At 37.3% G+C, this 25493-nt stretch overlaps 2 protein-coding genes across 2 annotated transcripts in view; both read left to right on the top strand.

Moving 5' to 3' along the window:
• Positions 1 to 471: 471 nt before the first annotated feature.
• Positions 472 to 25493, top strand: part of LOC145688405 (uncharacterized) — a 174195-nt gene continuing 149173 nt past the window's right edge. Inside the window, exon 1 of the mRNA XM_081762591.1 lies at positions 472 to 628. The gene's annotated coding sequence lies outside the window, so the exon portion shown is untranslated. The remainder of the gene's footprint in view (positions 629 to 25493) is intronic.
• Positions 18957 to 23119, top strand: LOC145687411 (uncharacterized). Its single transcript, XM_081760869.1, has 2 exons — positions 18957 to 19020; positions 22311 to 23119. Exons 1-2 carry the CDS (start codon positions 18957 to 18959, stop codon positions 23117 to 23119), a joined length of 873 nt encoding a protein of 290 aa, XP_081616995.1.

The raw sequence follows: 25493 nt of genomic DNA, 5'->3' as shown, positions 1-25493 counted from the left end.
TGGTATATATATTTTTCCTCTATAAGAGTATGTATGAACATGCACCACCCATGAAGAAGAAAGAGCTTTCAGAATAAAATAAATGTTCCAGATAAGTTTATTTTGAAGAACACTGTGTATTATCCAGTGGCACTTCAGTGAATTTGATCTAGTACTCCAAAATAATAATCACTACACGTAATTTATTGTTTTTCTTCACATTTATTTGCCGACTTTGATCTTTTAAAATTAGACTTAAGATTGTCAAAAATGAAATCGTGACAAATCACTTAGGTTCTCACTACCAATAATACACTATTGTGTAATGTAATATAGCATAATGAGGGAAACAGCCTTTTCATGGTTTAGAAAATGAATAAGTTAACTTTTCCTGACACCTCTGCCTGTTTTGGTGATGAGCACAAGGACATTAAATGGATAGTAATCTATTCATGAGAACATTTCCAGTTCTGTTTGCTTGTGGGTTGGTTGGATACATTCACCCAATAGGAAGTCAGGTGTTGATAGTGCGTTGCAGTTCCACAGCGAGAAAGTTGCTTCGCCAGTCAAGCCGCTGTACTGTCAGGGCTCGGAACAGCTGTTGATTTGAGCTTCATGTTGGATTGGCACTAAACATTGTGCAAACATTGTAAGTAGGAACTTTTTTATTTATTTATTTTTTTTTCTGTAACGCAAATGTTAAGTTTATTTAATAATACAAACTGTTTTACTTTTAAATTGTGTGTTCTCTGCTGTCGAATCCGACTAGCCGTGTTACTGGTGTCTATATTTAAAACTTTGTTGTTAAACTGTATTTCGCCAATAATTTAAGCGTTAACTTTAAAATTCGAGTATTTGTATTTTTCTTATTGAAACATTTCTTTGCAAGAGAAAAAGGATACATAAGAGAAGTGCTTTAGAAGGCATTGTAATATTTCCCAGTGCAGAGCACAGAAAATGATTATGATTATTTGCATTTGCTACCACAGATCATTTTGACGTTCTCTTTAAGGATTCGTGTTCAAAAACTTAGAACTGACAACTATTTCCCTAAAGAAAGAGAGAAAAAAAAAACAAACATTTTATTGGTTCAATTTTTCTATGGTGGTAAATCAAACTGCAGATGATTTTTTCTTCAGGATGCAAATAAATACAAATACATACGTGTTAAAAAAAAAACAATGTATGGCTGTTAGTTTTTGTATTACGTAATTTGCTATGAGGTGGGTGAAGTGCATATTTGCGCGATATAACTCGAATTTAAAACATTGTGAAACATACCCTTATTGATTACTTCATTGTGTTCGGTTTATAACTGTAAATTACTTGAGTATTTCTGAAGTTGAAGGTATCTCAGTAGATACTTCTCCGCAAATATGAATTAAAAGAAACAGAACTATCAGGAGGTATCTCTGCAAAGTAGAGTCGGTCTCCAACAGTTACTAATTTGTATAATTGACAAATTTAACAAATATTATTTATTGAGTTGAGTTGATTTTAGTTTAGCGTGCCGTTCAGCAACAAGTCTATGTGAGACGTGGACTTACTGATTAACGTGGAATCCGAACCACGTGAGCTCCCGCCGGAATCGAACCCGGGTCTCCCACGCCGAAGGCGCGTACGCTAACCGCTTAGTCACGAGGGAGCTCAAATATAATTTATGTATGCATGCATATTGCAGAGGCAAATGTTGTGTAATCAGTGGTATTGAATATTTTCTCTGGTGAATACGGCACAATATACTTGATATAAATTGCTGTATGCTTTTAACATTTATAAGAGAGCGGGAAAGTCAAAAGGTACAGATTTTATTTTGAACAAACTGCACTACGTCGCAGTCAGAATGTTGGCAACGTAATTTCCCAACAGAAACTTATTTAAATACCGCAAACATGAATGCACATCAAGTTATTTTATATATATATCTGTGGAAATAAGTTTTGTAATTGACCAATTTCACATAATTAACATACTTTAAGAAGTTATATGAACGTGTCGAGTCCATAAATAATCCCAAGTTTTCCATTGACAACTTGGCATTTCAATTAGCCGTTAATCCTTCAAAAGTTCATTTGTATAACGATTTTCATACTAGAAACCCTGCATCATGCAAATTTAATTATTTTTCTTTCTTTTTTAAATGGTGCAGCCGGGATTTGGACTCTCTAGTCAGTGCTATTGATTACGCGTTCTACTGTTACACCTCAGTATGTTAAGCAGCGATTAACATTTATCTCCAGTTTCTTTTCTTCTTATTCAGTTTCTTCAGTTAAATATATTTTGTGTATATTTAAAACGAAATACCCATAGGTAGTCATGAATATCGTTTGTGTAAGTGTTTCGTACAGGAATTGAATATTTCAATCTTCATTTCGACTATTAATAATACTATTTCCTACCTTAGTGTTTCAATTGTCCATTAACACATTTTTCTAGTCGCATTCTAATTTAGGATGACTGTAATGGTTAGATGTTTTCTTTGAATTTATATAAATTATAACATTATTCCCTTGAAATATTTGTTGACGTAATTTTTCGACACCAGCTATAAGAAATGTAGACTTACTTTATTAAGTGATTCGAAAGACGCATACCAGGGAAGGACGTTCAGCAACAACTTACATTTTGACCATTTGATCTTAATGACCTCTTCCTAAACCCAGGACTACACCAAACCATAACCTTCAATTTAACTTGTGATTTCGAATGCATTTCATTCACTGGGGACCAACGCGAAGTAGCCACTGCATCAAATTGCCAAACATTTGTTTGCATACCTAAAAAAAATAAAAGGTTTTAAATTCGACCCATGTGTATGTTATGGTTACATTCATGCATGCATCAACGTAAGTACACCGATTTTGATTTTCTTCTCATTTCTTCTTCTTACTCGAAGGAGTACTTTTCCGGTAATCCCATATACATTTCATTAAAACGTAATTCTTCGGAGAAAGATCATGAAAAACATGAACGAGTGCAGAGTGAGAACCGTAATTAACTGACTTCAATATGCGTAAATTCACTTATAATTTCAACATAAAATTCATTTCGATTATATTTTCTTAGAGAGAGTATTAATTTCCAGTAACGTCATGCAAATGTAATGAATATCTAATGATGTTCTTTGAAACTAGACAATGAAACTCTTCAAGAGTTAACTCATTAATACCATAGCTTTGTGTGTAATCACGCATCATCACCAATTTTGGTGATTTTGTCTTATTTCATTTTCATGCGGAACCAGCGATAAAGTATAGTCTTTGAAACTATTTCGCTTTTACGTCCCACAATTATGCAGTATTGTAAAGAGTACTGAGATGACGAAAATGAATGAAATGGTGGGATAAATGATGCGCATATAGGAGGAAACGAAAGGACCGAAAAACACATTCAGGTTGTTTGGTTCCATATCAATTGCATCACGATCTGACAATCTCTATAGCTAGACCATGGCACTCCTTAATAGCTGCTATATTGACCTACAATTATGTAGCATACCGGCTGGTTAAAACAAAAAATGTTCACACATGATTCGCAGGCCAGTCATTTTATAGGAATTTTGTGTCTTAACTGAATTTAGGAATGTAACTGAACTACTGCGGTAACTAAACAGTGGAAATAATATACAACGTTAAAACAACGGACTTCAAAAACGCATTTAAAAGCAGAAATTAAAACTTGAGGAAAATAATTTTAACCTACCGGTACTTCAAAACCAGCACTAATAAGCACAGGAAAAAATCAGAAGCTCTAAACAGAGAGAAAAAGAAAACGTAATGCACTATTTTCTTCCTTCTGACGCACTTTACTATTGTATACAAAAAATTGAAGTCTGTACAAAGCCAAATAAATTAATGTCTCATAAAATCACCATCGAAACTGGAATTTATTTATTAGGCGTTAATATATTTGCCTTTAACATCGAGACTATAATTTTATATTAGACAATAATTTGGTTGGTTATCCACATCTTCAAAAACTGAAAAAATACTATTATCAATTAAAAAGACGGAGTTCTATTTTTTCGCTTTTTAGCATTGTTTTTGAATTAGGTTAATAGTATGTATTTTTTAATAATAGATAACTGGAAAATACAAATATACTACACAAAACATGAATTAAGTATCTCTTAAAATACAAAGCATTCACAAGTATTTCCGGTAAAATCGCATTTATTCTCTCATCCCACCGTAGCCAAAATCCGGCCCAGGGATTCATCCAGCCTCTGTGGAACGGATAACTGAAGTAACCAGAGGGCAACAGAGACTAGTAGTGGGCTGACTGCACCACTACTTGTGCAGACATTATGAAAGATAAAGCATATCTTCCCACTGACCGTACGGCACTATTGCCTATCCGAAGTAATAAGTGTACCTCTTTATTATTTAGATATCTTAAATATGTGATGAGCAAGTTAACACACATTATTTAACCATAATAGTCATAGGATGTGTCTTGACTGTGAGTGGTCTGTGCAAAGTTTGATCCCAGTCCACTTCCCCAAACAAAATTATCGGCGACCGCTAAGCAAGCAGAGCAGTACGTAATTAGTTCATTGGATCAAAGATTCAATATAGTTCAATCAAAAAGCTTGCTTTGTAGGCATCATATCTGGAGAACTACATATAGTGTAACCAAACCCAAACTACGATGCGTTTATTCTGTAGAAAATACAAAAACTCTAGGGTCTGTTCCAAAATTATGTGTCCCCTGATCCAAAAACTAATTATTGGCCATTACCACAATCTTTTGATCCAGTTTTTGATTATTCCTAAAATTCTTGGCCAACATCGGAATTTTTTGGATCATTCCTAAAATTATTGTTTCTTACATGGTTTTCTACGGTTGTGATTCCCAACCCTTCTTAACTGAAGACACACTTTACTATACCTGTATGATCTAATGGCACACTTTTTTATTAATCTATAATATTATTATTATTACTAATCAAATTAGTATGTCTGTGTTGGTAACATCAGCTCTTCGCATAGAAAGAATTCACCTAGAGCCACCGAAGTTTATACACAAATTTGAATCCACCAAGTCTATGCGCGTATGCAGTAGTATTTTTTTTTCCGGCTCGGGGGTTGAAGACTTTGCGTATGGTTGAACATGTATACACATATACACACTTACATAGAAAGTATTCACCTTGTAATGGACATTTTAATACAAATTTTTAATGTGAATATGAGTCATTTTGAATAGAAACTTTCCCCACTAAATTATCATCTAAACCACTGATTATGGCACTATATTATGTTCAATTTTATGCAAATATATTATGGCGTGACTAGCAGAAATAAGGCGCGAACTTCTTGTCGTGGCATGCGGGTATTTTTTTAATTGTTGTTACCACTATCAATAACAATCTTTATTAACATTCAATCACTGCACTAGTGGCGACGCATGAATTCTTAAAATTACATTTGTTTTAAATCAATAATATACAAAGTTACATGAACTGACTGACTCTTGACTAGGGTTTGCCCAAGTGGGCACAGACCGAAAAAAACGTTTTTTTTTGGGTTGGACCCACCTAAAAAGAAAAAAGAAACCTTAAAAGTTACCTGGGGTTTTGCGCTTTTCGTTAGTATATTATTGGCACAACTAAGGTGATCACATTGCAAATGATTATCAGATTTTAAACTTTCCTTCGGCGAATTAGGTGCTTTCACTTTATAAAGGTCTTTCGTTGAATGCTGTATACCTTAAAGTTCTGAATGCACTGAATGGATAAAGAAAAGCCGTACCTTAGATTGAGATAATTATAGGACAAATTAATGTATTGATTGTGCTTATAGCCTATTTGAAATAAAATATGCAATTTTATATTTTAGAAAATACTTTTGCGTGAATAGTGTGCTCGCCTACTTCGCGACGCCGAAGGACGTTATCCCTGATACGTATGATAGGTTTAGGGCTATAGGTGCTGGTACTACTAATAAATATGTAGTGTATTAATAAAACTAGTAGTATTACTTATTACCTTTGATGGTAACACAAGTATTCTTCAGTCAAATTTGGTTTTCCAACAGTTTAGTTCAGTTATTTGTTGCTACTTTTCAAATAAGCATTCTACAGAATCAACAGCAGCAATAGCGTAAAAATTCTTGTCAAATTTAAGAAGCTTAATGCTCGGAGTTTCGAAGAGTACGTAACGCTTACTATGTCAAGTGCTGAATTCAAACTTCCGTATTACTGGAAGTTTCGATATACAGTAAAGAAAGCTTGCATTTTCGAATAATAATAATAATAATAATAATAATAATAATAATAATAATAATAATAATAATAATAATAATAATACTTCGTCGTGAAAGAAGTGCTCGGGAAATTCCCGCAATTGAGCGCACAAATCATCGGAACTGAATACTTCAAGAATAAAAATATTCGAAAAAATTAAATGAAATCTTTCAGTTTTACGTCCCACGGTTATGCTGGTTAGGCTAAAGGAGACGGTGATTATGAGAAATGAATGAAATGGTGGAATGAAGGAAGTGGGAGGAAACGGGAGAACCCCGAGAAAGCCCACGAGCACGGTGTTTGTCCACCACAAAGTCCACACGACGCGAGCTGGGATCGAACCAAGGACCTCAAGTACCGGAGGTGAACGCTCTACCACTGAGCCACCACGCCCCTAATAAAACTAATTATTTTACGCTTTAATAAAGATATTTAGTTTCATTTAAGACATATTGAAACATTTACTTTATGAAATATGAATTATACAGGGTGTTTCAAAACAATACCGATAACGTTTGGAGATGATTCCGGACACCAAGATAAGACAAAAGTATAGACCAACATGGGTGCACAAATGCTTCCTTTCGGAGTTATATGCTGCTGGAAATATGAAAAGATGAATTTTAAAGGTCTATAGCGCCAAAACAATGGGACCTAGGTGTAGTCGGGCCGAGATTTCACTTGGGAACTAATATGTGCACTATCCAAAAATACATGTTTCAGAATTATGCGGTACTCATGCAACAATTTTTATAGAGGGAGTTTTGTTACGGGCATATAATTTGAAGTACTCACCAACTAGCTTTATAAAAATTGTTGCGGAAGTACCGCAGGATTCCGAAACATGTATTTTTGGATACCGCACATATTAGTTTCTAAGTAAAGTCTTGACCCGACTTTGGTAGGCTCCATAGTTGTGGAACTATGGAACTTTAAACTTCATTTTTTGATAATTTCGGCAACCTACAACTCCGAAAGGAAGCATTTGTACACCCAGGTTGGTCTATACTTTTCGTCTTATCTTGGTGTCTGGAATCACCTCCCAAACGTTGTCGGTGTTGTTTTGAAACACCCTGCATATTTGTTGTTTTAAATTAATTTTCTGGGAGAACGGTCTTGCAATAAGTAGTCGGGAAATCCCCGTAATTGAACGCACAAAGTATCGGAAGTAAACTTCAACAATAAAACCATGTATTTTACGCTAGAAAATATTTAATTTTATTTAAGTCATTTTGAAACATTTATTTTATAAAACATGAGTTATAGTTTTGTTTTAAATTAATATATTTGATGTTCGTAGGCTATTGCGATGATTCGATCTACATTTTTTTCGTTCGTCTGCCTGTATCACACATAAAAGATGGAAAGTTGTATTCAGTTGTAAGTTTAAATTTTCAGGGTGCAAGTACGAGACACACTAAATTTCCTTTACAGATTTTGGCGGCATACCAACGTAAATTTTCAAATTTGCGGCGTGGATACCCGCTATTTTGAAAGAAAATGGCCGCCATTTCCGGTTTTATAAGTTGAAATTTTCAGAGAAGAAGCACAAGACTCCAAATTAGCTGTATATATTTTGGCGGCAATCCAGCGTAAAATTTCAAAATGACGGTCACTTTTCAAAACAGCAGTGAATAGAAAATTGTTGCAAGGTGTTCTCAGAAGAGAAATCATTCTAACAATACATATAAAACATTTTCAGATGGTAAAGCAGAGGGATGGAAAACTTATATATGTTGTTTAACTCTTTTACGATCCATGGTACGTTTTCGTACCATCATACAGTGTTATCTTTAACCGATTATTTTAGGTCATATAACATACATCTAAGCCGGTTTTTTAATTGGTCAAGTGAGATATGAACCAAAGAACACTCCAGATGCGTTCTGGAGCCAAATGGTCAACTTCGTGGCGTCAAACTGGGGCAGAGGGGCGTGACATCTTATTTTATTTTTGAGGCAATTAAAGAAAAAAAGATCCCACCCTTAGCTTTCAAGATATCATATTGAAATTTTGCATGCATAAATATTGTTTACACTTCTAACTAGTATTAATCCATTTTCTGAGATCTCTAAGTCAATCTCTACCCGTGCCCGAGGGCCTCAAAGGTTTGAAAAAGGGTAATTTTTCGGACGATTACCCGGATTTTCCCTAATTTTCCGTTTCTGGTGTATGACATGGTCATATGAGTGGTACTCTTTGAAATAATTCTTTATTATAAAGAGAATGAGGTATAAATCATGATTCTAGGGCAAGTAATAGTGACTCAGTGAACATTTTTACATTATGTTCTACGTATATAAATCTATATACAGTGAGGCTCAAAAGTAGGTATACAGTCCCGTACTGATCAATTCATTGCTTTCTATATCATTTCTTCTTGTTATCCATCATGCAGACTTAATTATTTGTTCTTAATGTCTTTTTACTTATATCTTAACTCGTAACCGGAATACATGGGTCCTGGGGACCCAAGCTAATTTTGTCTTGCCTCTCTTTCCGCTTGTATTGGCAGTACTGCAGTGATTATCGCAGTACTTGTGTACGCTGCAATTCTCATTCAGACAGTATAAGGTAGGTGCTTGTTGTGTCTACGGTTTCTGTGAACTGGCTTTGTTCGGGTCCTGGGGACCCATATGTTCCTTTAGTGTAACATTTTTACAAGTGCTTCAGAAGTTCAGAGGAGTAGCTTCTGCTAATATTATTGTAGAGAGAGAAGTAGAACGTGTACTTCGTGAAGTGTCAAGTGGCTATGAAGACATTCGTGGGTCTAAAAGTGAGTGAGTGCAGTGAACCTGAAACTGAGTCTGAATAAATTGCATACGAAAGCGACTATCAAGTGGTTACTGACTCACTTTTTTTTATGAAAAGGATCGATAAAATTGGACAAATAAGCTTTCAATCCGCGGTATACCACCACAACATAATATAATGAAATGGCATTTACCTTACCTAATAGGAAAAGCACTGCAAATATCAAAATCAGAATTGTCATCTCCCTTTCAAATGCTACATTTCAATTTGCTTTCGGAACACTTTGCAGTTTTATACTGTATTAAGAACTCAATCAAACTATTGCAGTAAGATGTGATAATGGACGGTCGAGTTCAAAATAATTTTATATGTCTTAAGCGTGATTTTGGCACCATAATTTTACTTTAATTGTAAATGTATTCCTTCGAGTATTAACAAATAGGTTAGAGCATTTATCTGTAAATTTTGCATTTCATTAAAAACTCAGAAAACAAGAGTGTCAATATTTTCAAGAAAGTCACATATGCATTCACAAGTGTTATAATCATTTTTGAATGTATGCGTATTGTGTTAAAAATATATAGTTTATGCTGGGTCCCAGGGGCACATTTATTCCTTTAGTGTAACAAAAAATGTGTGCCGGTCAAGGGTTAAGCTCGGAACAGCCGAAGCAAATAAAGCTATAAGCTACAGTGCTATCTGATCAATGCAGAGGTGTATACCTACTTCACGGCTACCTTGTACATACTTTTGACCTTGAGCCAAATTATGTTTTTCCACCATTACTTTTCAAGATAGTGACTGAGATTTTGTACATGCATTATGTACACCTCTAGCTTTTTTTTTTTTTTTTTTTTTTTTTTTTGAGATCTCTACGTCAACCCGGGGTTGGGCTCGAGGGGCTGAGAAGTCTCAAAACTGATTTTTTTCGGAAAATTTCCCGAATTTTCCGTAATTTTCCGTTTCTAGTGTATCATATTGGCATGCGAGTGGTACATTTTGAAAGGTTTATTTATTCTGAAGAGAAAGAGATATGAACCATAATCTAGGGACAATTAATCTTGTTTTAGGAAAGTATTACATCACATCGTATGAATACATATTGTTAAAGGTGGTTATTCAAAATTAGGATATATTAGTTGCGGAAAATTTCAGTTTTATGGTATTTGTTCTTTATTATTAATAATATATTTTTTTTCTGGATATAAAATCTCGTGTTCTACGTCAATGGAATTGGAACGAATATTAATAATAAAGAAAAAAATACCATAAAACTGAAATTTTCTTCAACTAGCAAATCCTAATTTTGAATAACCACCTTTAACAACCCTTTGTTCACATCCGAATCTATCATACTAAATACATTTACATTTTACAGATCTACTGGTTGTAAAATAGTAGCAAAATCTTCTGTTCTTAGCCCGAGCATAATGATTTAGTGAGGACTACATTTGGACCGTTTGGATGCCAAGTGATGTAACTCCAAGTCTGAAGTGTTCTAGGCAGGGGCGGATCCAGGACGGACTTCTGGGGGGCGGTCGGTTGTAATACTGCTACTTAGAGCTACTTTTAAGAGTGTCAAAAAATAAACTATATATTTATTTATATATAAAGTAAAAAAAGTTTCCTCTTCTGGGGCGTGGCGATTGCCCCGATCGCCCCTCCCCCCTGGATCCCCCCTGGTTCTAGAAGAGAACTTTGAACTTCAACATTTCATATGAAGAGAATATTATTCACTGTCACTATTGGAGAATAAACTCGATAATAGTGTGTTATGGTTGGAACTATAAAGTAAATATGAATTTTCAATGAAATATTGAATTTCAAAGTTCTCTATAAAAGTTTGGAGCCCTACTACTTGGCATTCAAGTGATCTATTTATACCCTTACGTATCTGCATGATGTGCTATTTTTTGATATGTATATACGCTCGATCGTTTTTGTAAAAGTATATATTCACCCAGTGGCGGCGATTGGACGTTAAAAGTGGGGGGGGGGGGAGATCATGATCTGAATATTTGTATATCATTGTTAGTTTCGCTGGTTATTTCTAACACTTTGTTTGACGAAAGGTTGTATAACTAATAGGATATTATCTTTTTCGGTTAAAATACCGTATATCGCATTTCATATTTTATGTAAATAGACAAGAGTAATGTCAGTAGGTACTATCCCTTTGTACTCTTAAACAACGAAGATGTAAGAAGAGATTTGATTCCATGCCCACGAACATCTTAAAATTCTGTCTGGAAAATTGTGTAATCAGACTATTTAGTAACAAATTTACAAAGCAAATAAACAGAAAGAATAATATTAAAAATAGTAATGAATATCGAGTCTTGATTTGTAGAAGTTATATTGAAACTGGGGATTAATGAACAACTTAATTTTTAATTCTACACATGCTATTAAATGAATGTTATTACTCTTAGAAAATGAAAGACAGTAAATACTACAAGCATATGCTACGACATTTAAAGTAATATATACTCTTGTAGCTTCCCGAAATATGTTTGTTGCCATTAGGTGCAGTTTTCACTTTCTTGGAACACATTAAAACACAATACTACTTAGAATCACTCCACTAGAAAATAATCCTAAAACCTAGAGTTATGTTGAGTTCACTAAATTTCATTGTATATACACTCATGCATCCCTAAACACACCACTCAATCGTATATTACACTACAAAACAATGAAAAAGGTAGAAGTTGTTTATTATTACGCTGTTTTTAATCAATATTCTACTTTACAAAGAAGAGAACACATTTTAGGAACTGTCAGTTTATGTGCAATTAAAGAATACCTTGTGAAATACTTTATTTTATTTTATTTATTTATTTATTTATTTATTTTTGCGAAACGTTCTCTGCTAGTTTCAAAGCGGCTGAATAACATATCGAGCCCTTGTAAGAAAGGGGTATAGAAGCAACTAAATCCCATTTCGAATTTTATCTGGGAACGAAGAAAAAGTGACGCCCTCATGTTTTCAGAATTGTTGAACAACTTTTTTTTGTTTTGTTTTGTTTAGTGGTTGATTTCACTCATTTGTATTAAGTAGTGACCACTAAACAAAAAAAAAAAAAAAAAACCTGTTCAACAATTCTGAAACAAAAGGGCGTCACTTCTTCGTTTCCTGAGAAAATTGAAAAATTGATTTAACAAGTTTTGCTTCTATATCCCTGAATGCTGGAATTGTTGTGCTCCAATAGGTCAATTTTTGGGTTATTTTCCGTGACAATTAAAACAATTCTTGTGGCTTTCATAACTTCACAGGAAGAAAACCAATACGTACTCACGCAACGGCAAATATTATATGGCACCATTTTTTTTTCTATGAAACAGTAATACATACGAAAACTAACTTCCAAATGAAATTATATACATTAATAGGTTACTTCAAAAAGTGCGGGGCAACTGCCCCCCTTTGCCCCCCTAATCGCCGCCCATGTATTCACCGCCATATACGTTCCATCTTTCATAAATTTGAGGTGAGTACACGCTGAACTATAAAAAATACAGTAAAACCTGCCTTCAACGGACCCCTTATTAAACGGAAAACTGTCTTAAACGGAAATATTTCACGGTCCCATGAATTTTGGAGTACAAAACGTGTAAAAGTCCCTTCATTAAGCGGAAACTTTATTATGCGGACAACGGAAAGCAAAAGAAACCTTTAACGGAAAATTCTGAGTTCCGGACTACAGCGTTTAGAAAATGTTTAGACATTCTGTGAGAGGGTAAATATGTATACATTGTATGTCTGCGATAAATTCTTCGTTCTTTTGTTAAATCTTTTTCGGCATTGTTGACCTTCCCCAACCACTACTCATATTCACCCCCACAATGTTTCTTTAATCCCCTCACCTTAATCAAGAATCATACGGAAAGTCGGAAAGGAGAAGACGAGGTGAAAGAAGAAGAGGAATACGGTACCGAGTTCGAAGAAAAGTGTAGAAAAGAGACTATCAAGATCCTCTGAGAAGTTTAAAGGAACTACAACAATTTCCCTTACGAAAAAATGACTCTGATTTACTTAGTGCAATTTCTCAGGCTAAAGTGTGTGCGGAAAGTAGAGCAGCCAAGCAGCAATGTATACAGAAAACTCTGTTTGACTACTGGAAAAAATAAAGAAAGCATGTGCATAGCATATTTTGTATTAATTTTAAACTTTCTGTGTATTAATTCGTAGAAGAAAGAAATGTTGTAATTGAAAAAGGCACGTAGAACATTTTCTCAGTATGTCCATTATAAACATCTACTTTTTTTAAAAAAAAGGAAAAAAAGGAAACGTCTACCTCCATTAAGCGGAAACCTGACTTAAACGGAAATTTTTGCCAGTCCCGCTCGATTCCGCTAAAGGCAGGTTTCACTGTATTAGGTGGGTGTACGCCGTATAAGACATTACATTCCAAGATGTGTGGCAGTTCGTGACACTTCGTACGTCATCGGCAAACATCCTTCAATATTGCGGCGAGAGCTCTATTTCCCTTCCACTTCTTTCTCCCTCTTTTTCTCTCTTTCAAATACCAAGAAACGCTTAAACACTTATTTAATTTTTTAAGTAAAACTTTCAAATATCAATATCCATGTTCCTATTATAGACTCAAACAGTTGAGTCAACCCCTCGTATATTCATTATGTAGTGTAACATCATCTGGTCTTGTAATTGATTGTATAAAAGGTTTTAAAGAAGTGCTGTATTTTTGGCTATGAACTATTCGCAGCACTGATATTATATCCATCTAGTATACATACATGCATATTATATATATATATATATATATATATATGAGAGAGAGAGAGAGAGAGAGAGGTTAACGAAAATAGTTCTGTGAAAAAAAAAAGGCACAAACATGGGGAGAATCAGACTCCGACAATATTGAATGGCCTGAAAGGATCTAAGGCCTCAGACTCCGTTATTGCCCATGTTATAAAAAAAAATGCCATATATACTAATATGGTGAAAAACAAAGAAAAATTGGGCATGGAAGACCAAAGAATGCAATAGTGATAAGATACTAGGAAAAGTTGAACATATCGAACACTCAGCTCGAAAGAGATTAAACAGATTCTTACATGTTGCTCACCCAACCTTTGCTCGTGCGCCGAAAGTTTTACTTCTATCAACCAAACGCATAGCGCGCGAACAACTGTTACAAGCAGAAACATTTTACCAAAGGAAAGTAAACAAGATAGTTTACTCTTAAAAGGCGTAGCATGAGTAAAATTGACTTTTCTTATCACGTTTTGCTGCTTCTAAACAATGTCTTTGTTAGACTACATTATATAATTGTACTAAGAGTTCTGTAATGGAGCAGGGTTATGCGAAAAACTAGCAAGCCATTCCCATACTGTGGTAAAGTAATCTTGAAAGAAACAATGCCACGTCAATCGTGCGGAAAAATCACTGGTGAAGCATCAATTTGTTCTATGTATATTTTTGGAAGGTTATTTTTTTCTTCGATTTTTCTTACCAATCTGACAAAAGAATGCCAGTGATTATGTAATTCTTCTGATACTTTGACACAGGGCAATTTGATCAACACAAACTATACATACGAATGACGAAAGGATTGGAAAATACTATGCTAATATCAATCTAATGGCATTGTAATTGGATTAAGAATCTTTCCAAAAAAAAAAAAAAAAAAAAAAAAAAAAAAAATAGGCGTCATCATGTTCCATTTATTGATATTCACCCAGCATTTGTTTCGTGTGAGATCAAAAATTCCTAACTAAATAACAATAATAGAAAATTAAAAACAATATCAGTCTTCCGATTACTATGACGCACTGAAACTGTTCCATGAACATGACAAGAACGCAATAACAGCCATAGAGGAACACGTGACATACAATAATAACACATACGTGGTAACACACTGAGAAAGTTATGGCTTGTTCTTTGATATTACAGAACTTTAAACACACTGCATGTAAGGGGCAAATATTCTCTGCATTTCATTTCAGACACAACAATATTAGAGAGTTTTCTTTCTTTAGTAGTGAGCAATAAACCCAGTGGTTACTGTTACATAATTTGTTACCTTTACAAACGTGTGCCTTCAGAGAATTTAATCAATACTTATTAATAGCTGTAACAAGGGAATACCCAACGTATTGTATCACAGTGTAGAAGGACATTATTACAATCACTTCCCCAGTCTACTGCAGAAACTTATACTGTAGTCTCAGCACTGAGTCTTGAATTTTGTCAGTAACTGGTCTCGGTTGTCAGATTCGTACATCACTAAAACATCCTTAACTTAAAACCTGATATTACTAATACGAGCTGTAAACACATATCAGGGAAGTATAAGGTCTATGATACCCACAATTTTGTTTTCGCTTTGGATTAGATATGAGTTTAGAGTTTTTCAGCAGCGAGGCTATATAAAACGTGGATCTACAGTTTAACTTGGGATCCTAACCACATACGTGGGCTCCCGTAGGGAATCGAACCCAGGTCTTCCGCGCCGGAAACATATGCTAGCCATTAGGGATGGCCAGAACCGGTTCCTGGTGGAACCGGTTTTCGGGTCTGAACGGATCCGGTTCTTTGGATCCAGGTCTAGAACCGGTTCTTCGGATCCAGGTCTAGAACCGGTTCTTCCGATCCAGGTCTGGAACCGGTTCTTCGGATCCAGGTCTGGAACCGAAATTTTGTTACCATGCCTACCTAAACGCGAGCTGCTGGCAAGCTGTGAACAGTATGCTAGATGAAATGGTGGAAGCGACAGGCAGGCGCCCAGGCGGCGGCAGCTTGTCTCATTTGGCTAAATAAACTGGGTAACTGGCAAAACTCATTGGCTAAACAGGCAAACTGGCCAACTCATTTGGCTAAACACCCACTGGTGGACCAAAATTTTTCTTCTGGGGGCACAAGCGGGTCTGGGCGGGGAAGGCACAAGCGCATGGTCCTCTTTGCATTATTTTTGAAGGTGAACTTTGTGCCTCCTTTACGGGTATTTGGGGGCTTTCGGATCCAGGTCTGGAACCGATCCCTAAGATCCGGTTTTGGAACCGGGTTTTCAGATCCAGATCTGGAACCGATTCCTAAGATCCGGTTTTGGAACCGGGTTTTCAGATCCAGATCTGGAACCGATTCCTAAGATCCGGTTTTGGAACCGGGTTTTCAGATCCAGATCTGGAACCGGTTCTTAAGATCCGGTTCTGGAACCGGGTTTTCGGATCCAGGTCTGGAACTGATTCCTAAGATCCGGTTTTGGAACCGGGTTTTCAGATCCAGATCTGGAACCGGTTCTGGAACCGGAACTTTTTGGCCATCTCTACTAGCCATATAGTCACGAGGAGCTAAATAATTTGTTGACAAACAGTTCAGGCTTTTCATGCACGACTTGAACTCAGAACGTTGTTCGTCTCCAAATTAATAGCTTATTTTACATTTCATAGTAGAAATTTGGTCGCCAATTAATCAAAATGATCACAAAAGTGTAAATACCATAATACTCACAGGAAAGAACTTGCATAACGTAAGCTTAGTAACATTACTTTGAATTTTGCATTAAGTGTTTTATAAAATAATGTGTCATGCATTTTGTAAATGGCGAAAGATTTTCCAGGCATTAGATACTTGTTTCTTTCCTTTGAATGAAAGTGTCGTTTAGTGGGTGAGAAGGATACATAAAAATGAACCATCGATCCTAGTTCACATCTCAGCTGTGCTCTGAAGGCAAAGTGAGAATGTTTAAAAATATGAAATAATTCCTTGAATTGAATTTGGGGTTTAGCGTTCCGCTCAATAGCGAGGCTATATGAAACGTGGATCTACATCTTAATATGTATTCCGAACCTCATGAGCTCCTACCGGAAATCGTATCCAGGTCTCCCGTGTCGAAGACGCGTACCATAAACATAGCCACTAAGGAGCTCATTGAAGAATTCGTACGAAATGAGCGAAACGATTGGATAATCTCGAGAAAGGTCACGGACATAATTACATCTATCACTAACTCATGAGAATTAAGATTAAACCAGGAACACTTGACATCAAGCTTAAGCGCTCTACTGCTGAAAGGTTTGTGTCATGATAGATGAAGAGGGTGAACTGCGAGCTCCGCGACATACATTCTGACCATTCAATCGTGAGTGACAATTCAGTATCCAAAGCAGAAATATTACTCGAAACGAAAAGTTGAATAGTTTAACATTATAATTTACAAGAACGTTTTTACATTAACGATTTTTGAAAAAAAAATCGAAATACTGGTAGAAACACCAACTTATTTTAAACCAAACAGTGATCTCCTTCGTAGCTAAGTGGTTAACGTAAGCACCTTCAGCGTTGGAGGCCCGAGTTTGATTCTGACAGGAGTTCATGTGGTTCTGATCTCACGTTAAGTTGTAAGTCCACGTCTCATATAGGCTAGATGCTGAAAGAGATGTTAAAACTCAAAATCAAATCTAATTAAACCAAACTCTGCTGTGGTTCGATACATAGCACACTCAATCTGTGTGTTCTATGCGTGCAATTCCTAACTTTACACATTAATTCTAGTTTTTAAATCATATACTTTAAAGGGTCATTTCAGTTACTACTTTGTATTATTTCAGAGTTGAGTTTGCGAACTAAGTAGATTAATTTTCATTTTACAAAATAGACAGTTTAGCTCATGAATTGCTTTTGCAGTCATAAAAGCTTGTGAATTGTTTTTGCGTATTAGTTGAATAAGAAAAAAGTCGAAGTATAAGGCGCACACATTCATAGATGGGTTACCAGAAAACTCACGAGGAATAATGGATGAATATATTGCTTCACATGTCAGTTTGTCATTGTGCGACAATGGCAAACATTCCTATAGAATGTATGTATTGAAATTACTGTATTTATTGTATTGTGTTTATTTTCAAAAAGTTTTGTACATTCATGTAGAGTACAAATGCAAAGGCCCTAATGATGAAGCCCTAAATAAGTCAAGTGATCAATTGGAATAAAACAATACCCAAATATTTCAGGATAAGAAAAAACAATATTGATCATTACCTTTCTATTTCGCCCTTAATTACCGTTCTCTAAGAAATTGTATCAATTTCTCATGCTTAGAAATGAAGTCCGAACTTACGTAGTTGCGGAAGCCATCTGGATTAGTCTGCTAACATTTATTTGAGTAGACTTTGCATTAGTTATTGCAGCATTCAGCAACTGAATCTCCTAGTGAGTGCAAATTTATGTTCCTTTATCAGTGAAAATGAGCAACAAAGATGTTCTCTCTTGCTTGAAGAAACTAAGACAAAAAATAAATTCTTTAGTTCTGCAACATCTGTAAGAAAGACACCCAATACTTGTTACTGAGGCAATAAAAAAGTTCTTGTGAAAACAAGTGAGAGAGGGGAATAAGATACGTTCATGTTCTTATTTTTACAACGGTCAAGTTTTATTATCAATTGCACAATACGTTAGATTGCGGTTTTTTTCTTAAATCTAAACTGCCTTCATTCTTGTAATGCAAGTCTTAGCCCCAATTGCCGCTAAAGAAATTAAAACATTATTTGCGAAATGAGCTGATGTTTTAGTTCGTATTTTGTAGAAAATAAGCTGTTACATGCTACTTCGCTCTAACACACAGAACTAGGGCTGTTCCGATAATGACTAATGGATAACAATTTGACAATTTCAAAACCGTTTCATCGATAAAGAATTTTAATTTTATCGAATTATCGAAATTTCGAGACAATCAAAGTATTCACGTTTTCGAAATGTTAGAACCATTCGACGAATGTGAGACACTCGCACTGTTCGTGAGTCTCGGATTGTTTCAAACCAGCAGATACTGAAAGATCTCAGTATGATCGCAATTTATCTAGTCGTTTGAATATTTTGAAACTTCGGAATTATCGGTGTGCTTGAAAGAAACAATACAATTGAGATTATATGAACGTGATTGGAATCCAATACACCACTAATCTACAAACAGTCACTTTACCGATTGCACCAACAACAGGACAAGCAGAAAATGGGTAATTTTCTATCTGGTTTCGAGGATTTAAAGTTGTGGATGGAAACAGCTTCTGATATAGGTAAGGCTGAGGGAAGTTCGATAAGGCTGAAGACTTACCGAACTTCGATTTTGAAAATGTATTATCCGGCACTCGAGATAATTATGCCTGTTTGTATGTGACGTCCGACGATAACTTTTGAATCAGATTGTCAGATTTTGATGGAACTTCCTTTAAAATGTTCCCACTTTACTTTCGTCACACACCTATTGGTTTTGGTTGCCTTACGACAAGGGGAACTCCCTTGAATCCGAGTGTTTGTTCCTGCTTTGAGGGTATTCGCGATGTTACGACTATCATTAATATTAGCCCTACTGTTTTCTCACTATTAATATTACTGCTACTTCTATTACTACCATCGTTATTATATTTTACTGTCATTTTTGAATCTGACATTTAATACGATTCAACAGTGCATTTTAGACTTTCCTTTCTTCTTTGTGCACTCATGGTACAGAGTGTCTAATATACAACGCAACCCGGAGTTTGGGATAGTAGAACTTTTGAACCTAAAATGGTACACGAATAATGGTTATACCAAAATGAAGCCTTCTTTATGCATACATTTTAAACTAGAAAGCAATGATTGAAGTACACTAGGAACCACACAGTGTTGCCAGATGTAACCGAAGGTGTTTTATTTTTTTATTTTTATTTTTATTTATTTATTTATTTATTTATTTTTTGGAGAACATGTAAATTGACTCATAACACATACGTAGGGTGTTCTGTCGTTAATTTTCAGTTTGTGTAGTTGGAGTGGCTTGGAAACTATGGAGCAGAAAAAATAATTTTTCCTTTCCACACACAACTAATCGGATGAGGCCTCTGCGAGGGGGAACTAGGGAAATCTTAGTTTTCATAAATTAACACTCTGAATTGGCAACTTTACTGATGTTCCAGTGCATCAAAAGGCTGTTAAGGATCTGCCTATATTATGCAATTCTTGAAAACAATGAAAAAAAAATCTTTGAAATCATCATGATGAAACGTTTACTTATATGCACCTGGCAACACTACTACTATCAAAAATGAATTAACAGTTCTACAGTGGATGCTGGGAGTGTTCCCTGTTTTGATTCAAACACTGGTTCACACGTTTCAGCATGTTGGCAGCAACTTTACGAAGATTAGAAGTGTTAATGTTCTCAATGACACTGCGAATGTTCGTTTCCAGGTCTTGAGTACTTCGAGAATTTTTCTTGTATGCCTCTTGCTTTAAATAGCCCCATAGAAATGAATAGCAGTTTTGTCGGGTGCATGTAAGTAAAAATTTTATCACGATATTTCAAAGTTTGCTTTTCATTGTTTGCAGGAATTGCATAATGTAGACAGATCCTTAACACACCTTTTGATGCACTGAAATATCAGCAAAGTTGCCAATGCAGTGTGTTAATTTATGAAAACTAAGATTTCCCTAGTTCCCCTTTATAAAGGCCTCTTCCGATTAGTTATCGGTGGAAATGAAAAATTCTTTTTTCTGCTCCATAGTTTCCAAGCTACTCCAACAAAGCAAACTGAAAATTACCGACAGAACACCCATACGTATGTGTTATGAGTCAATTTACATGTTTTGCAAAAAAAAAAAAAAAAAAAAAAAATGGATTACATCTGGCAACACTGTGTGGTTCCTAGCGTACTTCAGTCGTTGCTTTCCAGTTTAAAAATATATACATGAATAAGGCTCGATTTTGGAATAGTTATTATTCGTGTACCATTTTAGGTTTAAAAGTTCTACTATCCCAAACTCCGGGTTGCATTGTATATTGGACACCCTGTATTATGTAGGCTATGGGAAGTAGGTAGATATTACACCAAATTATTGATATATTTCAGGATAGTTGAAAGTAGGGGTGTTAGATAAGGTTGAAGACCTATCGAACTTCGGGAGTGAAAATTTATCGTCATCGGTTACTCGAAAATTTTCGAGTATCTGAAATTATCGAAGTTTCGGATATTATTGAAAGTACGAATATCATGAAATTTTCTTGCATCCAATGATTCCTTCTTGCAACCAAACTAATCAGACAACATTTATCATCTGGTAAATTATTGCAAAGTTGTATTTGTGAGGAGAAAGGATGGCGTGCAGAAAGGGACTGCGTTTTCGATACACACATACTCATATACAGGAAGTTCAATGTCTTCCTGAATTCTAACTCTTGTTTATTTGCTGACCACCTATTGTATCAGTGTTGCCAGACATATGGTCTTAAACGTATAAATACGGTAATTTGTTCTTCGTTCAATATAGTATACGGTCCAACACCTCAACCATATTAATCATGATGGTGCTGCTAAAATTTTGTATTTTTTTTTTTAACCAAATGTATTATCTTCTGTCATGTTTTCTCTCTCTCAAAGGTTCATACATTGTCAAAAACAGATATGAGATGCTTTGGTCGCAAACTACCCCTTTCGCCTTTCAGTACAATAAATGTTAATCAAATCAATGTTGATTTCAGGAGATTGCTCAGGAGTGACATTTCCCGACAAACATGTGTCTTATCGTGTTCACCTTGGGTTACCAGTATTTTTGCTACTTTCACCCTCTGTGTATTCAAAATCTCCCGTGACACCTTATCACTACTGATTTTTTTTTCATAAATATCAGCAGAAGACAGATTTCCAAGCCAACCATAACGGCGTCGGGATGTGGCGCCCCCATCGCCCAGTTCTTCGGAACTGCAATCAGCCACTGGTCCTTCAGGTTGGGGGTTGTGCCGGGCCGATCACCCGGCATTTAAAACCTGCGATCGAGCATCGTTAAAATGTAAGCCTCGGATATGGACTGCTCTTTCTAGAAGACAACCTTGCTATGGACTGTTTTGCTTTTGGATTTTCTTGGATGACGCTGGACCCGGGGCCGTGGGACGGAGGAGTGCAGCGCATGCGCACCCAGCAGGACCGGAAGGAGTGATGCCCTGAAAGGGAATGCTGGGAGTCTGCGGCGCGGGAATCTCCAATGAACCATTGGTCCCTCCCCTTAGACGGTGGGACGTGGATCCTCTCAAAAGTACCCATCAGTCGGTGGTACAAGTGACTCTGCCTCCTTGTCATTTAGACTTGGTGTCACAGCTTAACTTGCTGACAAGGGTCATGCAGGTAGGACCTGCCAGCCTCGTTGGCCGCTTCAAACCACGACGGGGAACCTGAGAGGATTTTGGGCTTTCTTCAGTTATGGCTTCGCATCAACCACCCACCCAGGATAGAGAGAGAGGAAAAGCTTGGTCTTGCACCAAGATATTTAATTATCAAAGACAAATCAACTGACACAGTTGGAGCCTTAACTAAATTGTCACCCTTTATAGTTCATCGTCAGCTTCATCTTAAAGCCACAGGAACGTTTCCTCCTGGACATATTCGTAAATTACGAAATGGGACGCTACTTGTTCAAACGACATCAGAAAAACAATCTCAATTACTTTTAGCTAGTACTCAGCTAGGACCTGTTCCTATTCTGGTTGAGCCTCATCGGCAGTTAAATACTAGCAAAGGAGTCATCACATGCTTCGATTTGAGAGAGTTACCAGAGGCGGAAATATGTGCCGAACTTACGGATAGCCATGTGACAGACGTCCATCGAATTACTACGAAGAGAAATGGTACAGTACAGCCCACGGATTCCTATATCATTACTTTCGCTCTACCTGACCTTCCAACGCATTTGAACGTTGCTTACCACCGTTTGAAGGTCCGCCCGTACATACCACTACCCTTACGGTGCTTTAACTGCCAACATTTTGGCCACTCAGCCCCTTCTTGTCATGCCTCTGCCATCTGTGGCAATTGTAGTTCCGCAGCTCATGTTCCGGCCCCATGTGCGGCCCCATCGAAGTGCGCTAATTGTAAAGGTGGCCACCCAGCTTGGTCACGTGACTGTCCTCATTTTATGGCTGAGAAGAATATCCGTGAACTGGTGGTAATCGAGAAGATCTCCGCAGCTGAGGCTAAACGAAGGCTACAGCCGAAAGTTACCTTCGGCACCAGTTTCTCTTCCCTTCTAAAGACCAGCAGATCACAAGGTACTCAGATAGTCAATTCTGCTACCCAGACTGACGTTGAGGTTCCCAGTGCGCAGTCTCTTCCAAGGCGTCCCGTAACACTGCTTCTTCTGTGAACCCAGGACTATCCCGCACGAAGCACCGATCATCATCCGCTTCGCAGCCTAAGCTTCCATTGAATGATCATTCGCCTCCACGAATCGTTAAGCCAATTCCTGCTTCTCAGCCTCCTGCCGCTCCGGCAGCTGGCTCTATGTCGTCTGCCTCTAATCACTCCATAACCCAGTTTTTGAAGCAGTCAAACAGCCAGCCTCCTACCTACTAAGAAGGAACGGAAAAAACAGCTCCAGGCTCAAGCTTCCAAGGCTGCCTCTCCCTCCTCCGCAGCTTCTTCTACCAAGGCATCGAAGAAATCTTCACGCACCCAGTCTTCTAGCCCACCTGGGGCGAAGAAACAGAAGCATACGTCACGTAGTCCACCTAGTGATGACGAGTCTCTTATGGATGATATGGTGGAGGAGGAGCTCGATAATTTTACCCTTGTGGAAGGCCGTGAAAAAGGCAAGCGTAGTACCTCGCTTCTTGTTCTCGATGCTCGTTGAACATGTCTCTTCTTCAATGGAATTTAAATGGCTATTCCACTCACTACGAGGAATTTAAGCAGTTATTGACATTGTTTCATCCTACCATATTCTGTATTCAGGAAACGCATTTTACCTCTACTATCAACTCAGTTCTCTCTGGTTACACTGTATATCGTCATGATCAGCTTACTGCAGGTCGTGCAGCAGGTGGTGTAGCATTCGGGGTCTCTGATGCTTACCATTCTGCTCTCATCCATGTGAATAATGCTTTCCAGCTTATAGCTGTTCGTGTCTTCTTAAGACAACCTGTTACTTTTTGTTGTATCTACCTTACGCGTCATGACGTCTTTACTGCTGTCGATCTTGAACAGATTGCCCGACAGCTTACATCCCCATTTCTGTTTGTGGGTGACTTTAACTCCTACCATGCACTGTGGGGCTCCCTTCGTACTGAGCCGCGAGGTCAAGAGATTGCTACTTTCCTTGACAACACAAACTCATTGCTCCTCAATGATGGCAGTCCCACACATTTTACTACTGCTACTGGTACCTACTCTCATTTGGACCTCTCCATTTGCAGTCCTCAACTTGGTGCCCATCTTACTTGGCGCGTGCATGATGATCTCTGTGGCAGTGACCACTTTCCTATTATTGTGCATAGTCTTCCGCTCATCCATTCTGCTCCGTTCACTGCCTATAATCTACGTCGAGCAGACTGGGATCATTTTTCCACCACTTTTCATTTCACTTTAGAACCTCGTTTTAATGTTGATGGTCATTGTGAGGCCTTTCAGCAGAGTATCCTGGCAGCTGCACACGACTTTATTCCTGTCTATGCTGGTTCCCGGTGTAAACGCACCGTTCCCTGGTGGTCTGAGGAGATTCGTGACACTATTCTGGCCCGACGTCGAGCACTACGTACTTTTCATCGTGCTCCTACAGCTGATAATTTGGCTCAACTTCGTCTTCTTCGTACTCTAGCCCGCTATCTGATTAAGCAAGCTAAGCGTCATAGCTGGCGCACTTATGTTTCTTCTCTTACTGCTGGCAGCTCCATGACAGCGGTCTGGTAGCAAATTCGTCGTCTACAGGGACATGTTTCCTCCGTTGCGGTTCCATCCCTTATTATCGATGGTGTAATGGTCACTGATCAGGACAGAATTGCTGCTGCATTAGGTCGTCATTTTGCGGATGTATCCAGTTCTACTCACTACTCAGCTGGATTCCTCGCTTATAAACAACGCACCGAACGTACGCCACTTCAGTCCGCTCTGCAACCGCTGAAGCTTATAATCTGCATTTTACTACTGCTGAACTTGCTGCTGTTTTGGATTCTACGAAGGACACGGCACCTGGTCCTGATGGCATCTGTTATGCTATGCTCAGGCACCTGCCTGACGATGGCAAGCAACATCTTGACTTGTACAATCGCATCTGGCTTGAAGACTCCTTCCCCGATGCCTGGCGTGTAGCATGCATTATTCCTATTTTGAAGCCTGCTAAACCTGCCACGTCCAGTGGAAGCTACCGCCCGATCGCCTTGACTAGCTGTTTGTGTAAACTTTTGGAGAAGATGACCAATACCCGCTTAGTCTGGTTTCTTGAACACCATGGCCTCATTTCCAATCTTCAGTGTGGCTTTCGGCGCTTCCGTTCCACTACTGATCATTTGGCGCATCTTGAAAGTGCTATTCAGGATGCATTTCGTCATCAAGATCATCAAATAGCCATCTTCTTTGACCTTGAAAAGGCCTTTGACCCGCTTGGCGATATGGCATTTTGCGGCAACTCCATCTCTGGGGCTTACGTAGCCACTTGGAGAAAATTCTGGATGAAGAGAGCCAACAACGTTCTTTTAGAGTCAAGTTTGGAGCTACTCTTTCTGCTCCGTTTCCACAAGAGAATG

The sequence above is a fragment of the Thermobia domestica genome, chromosome 6 (assembly GCF_964235325.1).
Source record: "Thermobia domestica chromosome 6, izTheDome1.hap1.1, whole genome shotgun sequence".
Lineage (NCBI taxonomy): Eukaryota > Metazoa > Arthropoda > Insecta > Zygentoma > Lepismatidae > Thermobia > Thermobia domestica.
The sequence above is the reverse complement of the archived record's forward strand: the minus strand, read 5'-3'. Positions and strand labels throughout refer to the sequence as shown.

Bases quoted from the DNA above. Each gene is read 5' to 3' on its own strand.
- LOC145687411 (XM_081760869.1), top strand. From the start codon at position 18,957: ATGGGTAATTTTCTATCTGGTTTCGAGGATTTAAAGTTGTGGATGGAA. The intron at 19,021-22,310 runs GTAAGGCTGAGG...CACCCTTTATAG, and splicing joins GGAAACAGCTTCTGATATAG to TTCATCGTCAGCTTCATCTT.